This window comes from Malurus melanocephalus, unplaced genomic scaffold (assembly GCF_030028575.1).
Source record: "Malurus melanocephalus ecotype Western Australia unplaced genomic scaffold, MMel_1.1 scaffold_1052, whole genome shotgun sequence".
NCBI lineage: Eukaryota > Metazoa > Chordata > Aves > Passeriformes > Maluridae > Malurus > Malurus melanocephalus.
This window is the reverse complement of record NW_026624284.1, coordinates 1-6,792: the sequence shown is the minus strand read 5'-3', so window position 1 is coordinate 6,792 and position 6,792 is coordinate 1. Positions and strand designations below refer to the sequence as shown.

Sequence of the window (6,792 nt, the reverse complement as noted above, 5' to 3'; positions counted from 1 at the left end):
AGCTTCTTCCCACCCCACAGCAGTGACTTTGGTGATTCCAAGAGTTTGTGGAGGATTTTGGATTGTCAAAGGAGGAGAACCATTAATTCTAATTATTTCTAATCCAAAGAATCCCAAACCTAACCATTTCTAATCCAAAGAACCCCAAACTCGAACGTTTATTTCTAATCCAAAGAATCCCAAACCTGACCATTTCTAATCCCAAGAACCCAAACCTGAACCTTTATTTCTAATCCAAGGAATGGAAAGAGGCAAAGGAATGTTGGCAGTGGGGATCCTTTCAGTTCTCAAGAGATGCTGAAGGAAGGGAAAAATTGATTTGAACATGAAACACCTCCCTTAAAAAGCAGCATTCCTGCAGAATCCTGTCCTGATCCCAGGCATGGAAGGGTTTACAAAGGGATCTGTGGGATTCTGACTCTGAATTTAAAAAGATTTGAGGGCCTCACATGATTTTATGTTAAAAACACAAATAGAGGGTGACAGTTATTCCATGGGCACTCAACTGTGCTTTTATACTGCACCAGAAACTTGTAGAAATCAGTTAAAATTTGTATTTTAAACTACAGCATGTAATTCACCTTATAAACTTTTTCAAACCTCAAATAAGCCAAATTAAGCACAAAAAATTGACAACATAAACTGAGAAATAAAGAATGCATGCTTCAATTTTAATTTTTTTCTAAATTTGACTTCAGTTGGTTTATCTTTTTACCTGAAAAACACTGCAAGTGCACGTGAACTTCCTTAAAAGAACTGAAATGCATTTTACATTCACTGCTGTGGTTAAAATGCCTTCCCCGGGTTGAAAGAATTCAGATAATTTGTTTCAGAAAGAGATAAGGGTCTGACATTTCACCCAGCCCCAGGTGCATGTGGTTTCTTCAAAAATGTCACAAGGTCACATGGGCACAATCTATGAAGTCTGAAAAACAAAATTTAGCTGAGGATCTTCAGTGAAATGGCACCAAATCCTCAGGGTGGGACTGAGACTGCTGTCTAAAAATACTGCAATATTTTAATTTGAATTTTTTTTTTAAATCTTATTCAAATGCAACATTTTAATAAATTACATATAACACTCTTAACAAACCATCCCTGCCAGATTTAGGGTCCGTAATTTAAATACATTTCAGAATAACCCAAATGAACAAGTCCTGATGGAACTTTCAGCAAATGAACTCACCTTGCTGAGCTAAAGTGGATCTCAGCATTCCAGTTTTAGACCAGATTTTCACTTGGCCATCTTCCCCAACTGAAAACGAGCAGAGAAATCAGCAAATTCAATGCAATAATCAGTCTAAGAAAATGTATTTGTATTTACTCAGGAAACACATGGTTTAAAATAAATCCAGATTTTCTTCCAGGTAAATTCCTTTTATTCAGTCTTCCAAACATGCAGTAGGAAGTTTATGAAGGAAAAATATTTAGGATGGTTCTTTTGTTGCAATCAACAAGTTTTCCATTCCTGAAAATCCCTGAAGTCTTATGTGAAGCTGCTCCTTCATTATTTATTTATTACTATAAATTAGTATTATTATTTATTAGTCAATCATTACTTAAGTATCCAAAATTCTGTATTTTTGGCTCATTCAGTGGCCCAGAGGCCGCTTGAAGGAGTCTGGGGAGCCCCAAGGGAGCAGAGCAGATTTGATGGATTCAAGTGGAGGTTTCACAGTTGATAAATGGTGAGAGTGAAGATAACTCTGTTTGGATGGCCTCAGTTTTCTACCAGAGCTGTGTGTTACCAAATCACTCCGTTTATTTATTGAAGATTAAGTTGTTAAACACCACCAGCACAATCAGGGCTGTACTAACAGCACAGATTTCCTGCCGTGTTGTCACTTTTAAAATGTCTGGCCCTTCAATTTAGGCCTCCCAGATTCAAAAAAATGAGGAGAAAGGTGCACCTAGAACTTAATGGATTCTTCCATTCAAAGCTAATTTAAATACCACATTTCAGGCTTTTATATCTGGTCAAGGCGGCTTTTAAATGGTAAAAAAAAAAATTAAAAATACTAAAAAAAACCCATTAAAATTAAAACCCTTATTTGTGCAAATTGATGCTGTTGAAATATAGCCATAACTGTATTTGAAGTGATGCAGTAGCAATGATTTATTTACAGCAATGATTTATTTCTTCTTCCTGAAAGTTCAGTCATGGTACAAGAGCAGTTGATGTTCTGAGTAAACTGGAAGTGCTGATGAATTCCCACACTCCCCAAAAGTGTCAGTGTCATGCAGGCTCATAAAAAAAAAAGGAGATTCAAAAGACAGTTTTGACTGTGTCTTTGGAAAAGTTCCTGAGGCAAAGCTGTCTTTAAAAAGAACAATATTTCCGTCCTCGTGGGATTTCAGAGGAACAGGCCAGACAGAGTTCCTTGAAGCAGCGTTTGAGAGTCTGGAAATGAGCAGATCCCAAATTATCTTCAGTTCTTGTGGCCTGAGCTGGAGTTGGGCCAGGGGAATCAGCTGTGCTCCATCAGCAGGAGGCTGCAGAGGAGTCTGACTCCAGCACAGGCAATTTCAGCAGCTCCCCTCAACACCAACAGAGAATTTTGGCAAAAAACCCGCCAAAAACTACAAGATTTAGGGCAAAAAAGATATAGAGAGAAGCAGGAATTGCTGCATCACTCTGCCAGCATCAACATAGACAGGCTGCAGGTGATAATTGGTGATAATTAAGGAATAAAAGCACAGGACTATTCAAGATCAACAAGGCCTCAGTAAATTTAGTTGGCTAAAAAACCCCAAAGGTGCAGGGATATTATATCTGATTTAACAACCTTTTCTTGCAACAGTTAAAAAAAATAAATAAAATATTCTCCTTTCTAAAGTTCAGAACAGCCACAAAACCATCTGAGCACTCTGATATTAAAACATTTATTTTCAAGTAAATAGGATGACATAAACTAAAAAAGAGAAATACTTTCACTAGATCTTCTGTTAATTAAAATACACAATATTAAGCCAAAATAGCATTAATGAAATAGTGCAAAATTAACGCCTATTAAGCAAGGTGATAACAACCTCAGTGATAATTAAGGGATAAAATAGTAGATTAATCTTTTCATTTTCAAACTCCCTCATTAATACAGGAATGCTCACCTGTAACCAGGGCTGTTCCCTCATAATTCCACCTTCCTGCCAGTACAGCTCCATTGTGTGCTTCCACACTTTTCTCCACTCTTCCTGATTTGGAAATCAAGTGGAATTTTCCTAAACGAGAGATACAGAGTGTATAATTAATACAATTATAGATGATCAATTATATATTAAATTATGCATTACATTATTAATTACATTACATATTATTACAGCAATGCTGTTACCTTCTGTTAAAAACACAAAACAAGAAAATAACAATACAAAGAAAACACCAAATTGTTTTTCATAGCTAAAATCAGAACTATTCCTGCTTCCATGATGGAGCTGGGGTAGAAATCCACAGCAGCCAAACCCAAAGTTATTAATGATTGCAACAGAAGGATGAGGAAGTTTTTCTTCCCAAATAAGGGATGCTGCTTAAATCCAGGAAGATCAAATTTAAACTGGAGCAAAGAGCAGACAATGGAGGCCTTGGAAAAAATGAACAGTCCAGTGATTCAAATGAATTACTTTAAAATCAAATTATTTTAGTATTATTTGATCTAAGCTGCCAAACTCAACCACTACAAGCAAGTTCCTGAGTGACCAGAACTTTTGGCAAAATCATCCCACTAAGTCTCTGCCAATGCAAGATTTCTAAGGAAAAGGTTTTTGACACTGATGAAAAAGTATGGTTTGGATAAATCAGTTTATCTGAACAGACTGTTTAAAATATTATGGAATTCCAGACTGGTTTGGGTTGGAGGGACCTCAAAGCTCATCATATTCCACAGCCCTGCCATCAGCAGGGACACCTCCCATAGATCAGACTGCTCCAACACCTCCAGGGTGTTCATTTAATGTATTCCACTGTTTTAGAACTATAAAATAAAATTCATCTCATTAATATATCACTTATTTTATAGAATATCTCTCAGGTCTGAGATTCTCCTTTGTTACGTGTAAGCACTAACTGGATTCAGAGGGAAAAAAATTCCAGCTTTTTTGGGGAGAAGGGAAAAACCACACCCCAAGCAATCCTCCAAGCTTCTTGCTCCCCAAATAATGTCTCCTGTGCTTGACTGGCACGAGCACTAAGGGGTGTAAAATGATAAATATTTTAAATTGCCTCACCATCAGAACTAGTCAGAACAAAGCTCTCGGCCTGGGATTGCTTCTTCCCACCAATCCCTCGGGGGAACCAGTGCAGATCGATGGGATAAACATCATCTGGAAGCTTCACCACTCGAGTGGTCTCGCTGGTCACAGGGTTCCATTTCATGATCTGGTGATCATCGCTGCACGAGTAGAGCTCATCAGCTGTGGTCCATCCCACACAGCTCACCAATTCCTTATGTTTCATTCCGTTAAGGAATCTGCAAAGTTCAACTATTAAAAATTAGCTCACAAAATATCCCATCTCAGCTATGCAGAACTGAAGGGACAATACAGGAAGATTATATTGACAAGTTTCCATGGAATATTTTACATTAACAAAATATTATTCTTCAGGTTTTTGCCCTTTTATGCCTAGAAGAGCAGGTAGAAATCCAGCCAAAAATACAGCAAATTATCATGTAAAAAGATAATTTTTATTACAATGTAAAGTTATTGAAACATGGATAAAATGCTGGGTTAATGAAGGGTCTGTCTTAGTGCAAAATACAAGTGCAAAACATCCAACTATCATCCCAAAGTGCTAGTTTAGTAACACCACATCATATAGAAGTGTTCAATATCTCTTAAAACACTGTCCTGAAAGGCACTCAGTGACAAGGTGAATAAAGGAAGAAGAAAGAAAAAAAACACCTACAACTTATTAATATTTAACTGTAACTTCAACAATAAAGAGATACTTTCTGAAGAGTTTATTCAGAATGAACATGATGTTGTGTGCTTTTTCTGTGACAAAGGATATGTTTTGGTTCCTTTAAAAGGGAAGTCTTCAGTCTCATCTCAGTTGTTCCGATGGAGCATTAGAACCATAAAACTGTAATAAACATACATAAACATATAATTCACATAATATATATGCATATATAAGCAGCCAAAATGAAAAAGGAAGACACACTGTAACAAAAAGCTCTGAAGTAATTTTATATTAGCACTGAGCAATAATAAGAACCAGAATAGACCTGAGTTTAAAGTGCATTCTGTTTTCACATTATCCAACTGAATATGGAAAACTTAAAGAAAAAAGTGATGCTGGGAACTAAGAATCTTTGAATTATTAAGGTTGGAAAAGACCTTTAAGATCTTAAAGATGAAATATCAGAGCTTGGAGCACTGGAGTTCCCTTGTGCTGACACACAACCAGGAAGGGAAAACCTGGTATTTTCCTTTCAAAGCCCCGAACTTTATTGTGATTTTTAATACGATTTAATAGCTCTGTATGTGCCGCTAAAAGATTGAACGCCGCTATTGAACGCTACATCCATCCCTACCCATCCCTACTCCAACTCCCAAGGAATCCAGCAGCGGTTCCGCTGGAATTTTAGGAGAGATGGGGTAATAACCAGGAGTTATCCCGACTCAGAGAGGCCGAAGTACCTCATTTCTCTCCCTTTCCCATCCGGAGCTGCTGCCCAGGGGATGAGGATCAGGAATTCGGAGGAAATGGAGCAGGAGCGGGATGTGAACAGCAGGGAATGCCAGGGAGCGGGACAACGGAGCTCAGAGAAGGAAACCAGAGGGAAGGACGAGGGAGCACCGGGAAGGAAAACTAGAGGGCAGGATAGGGAAAGCAACGGGAAGCAAGAAGGCGGGATGGGGGCAGCGCAGGGAAGGGGAAACAGCGACAGGACGGGGGCCGGGGAAGGAATCACAGCAGGATGGGGGAACGCTGAGAAGGAAAAGGATCCAGCGGGATCGGGGGCACCGGGAAGGAGACACCGAACCCTCGGGGCAGCCTCGGCCCCCATTCGGCCGTGCCAACACCCGCTCTTGAGTTTCCAGCTTCCCAAGCAGGAGATGATCCAACCCCCGCTCAATCCAGGGCCGCCAGGAGCCAGCGGTCCCCCGCTCCCAGCTGTCCCCCGGAGCTCTCCCTTCCCTCCCTCCCTCCATCCGTCCRTCCCACGCCCGGCCGGGGGTCACGGCTCCCGACCCCCTCGCCCACCGCGGCCGTGACTCAGCCCAGGGGAGGGGGACAGCGGCCGCCGCCTCCCCAGCGCGCCTTTACCTGCGCGGGCAGCGGAGAGAACGCGCAGAGCGGCGGCCGGAGCCCGCTCCAGGCGGAGCCCAGGGTGATCCCGCTCCAGGCGAAGCCAAGGAGGATCCCGCTCCCGGTGGAGCCCAGGGTGATCCTGCTACCGGCGGATCCCGCTCCCGGTGGAGCCCAGGGTGATCCTGCTACCGGCGGATCCCGCTCCCGGTGGAGCCCAGGGTGATCCCGCTCCCGGTGGAGCCCGCTTCTGGCGGATCCCGCTCCCAGCGGATCCCGGTCCCGGTGGAGCCCAGGGTGATCGCGCTCCCGGTGGATCCCGCTCCGGGGAGGATTCCGCTCCCGGTGGATCCCGGTCCCAGCGGAGCCCGGGACGCTCCCGCTCCCAGTGGATCTCGCTCCCAGCGGATCCCGCTCCCGGCGGAGCCCGGGATGCTCCCGTTCCCTGTGGATCCCGGGCTGATCCCGCCACTCTCTCCCGTCCCCACAGGAGCAGCAGGACCCACTCCCCCCTCGATCAAGCGCCGCCGTCTCTATGGCGA

The 6,792-nt window shown here is 42.5% G+C and overlaps 1 protein-coding gene and 1 long non-coding RNA gene across 2 annotated transcripts in view; both read right to left on the bottom strand.

Annotated features, from left to right (window-relative positions):
- Positions 1-3,219, bottom strand: part of IFT80 (intraflagellar transport 80) — a 20,313-nt gene extending 17,094 nt beyond the window's left edge. The window contains exons 1-2 of the mRNA XM_057386788.1: positions 3,109-3,219; positions 1,187-1,255 (exon numbers count right to left, since the gene is read on the bottom strand). Coding sequence (XP_057242771.1) covers positions 1,187-1,214 — 28 coding nt within the window. The 5' untranslated portion in view covers positions 1,215-1,255; positions 3,109-3,219. The remainder of the gene's footprint in view (positions 1-1,186; positions 1,256-3,108) is intronic.
- A 1,169-nt stretch (positions 3,220-4,388) lies between these two features.
- LOC130586078 (uncharacterized) lies at positions 4,389-6,771 on the bottom strand. The gene is made up of 3 exons (XR_008966660.1): positions 6,269-6,771; positions 4,944-5,077; positions 4,389-4,438 (listed from the first exon to the last, which is right to left on the bottom strand). It is a non-coding gene; the product is annotated as an uncharacterized LOC130586078 (long non-coding RNA).
- Positions 6,772-6,792: the final 21 nt, after the last annotated feature.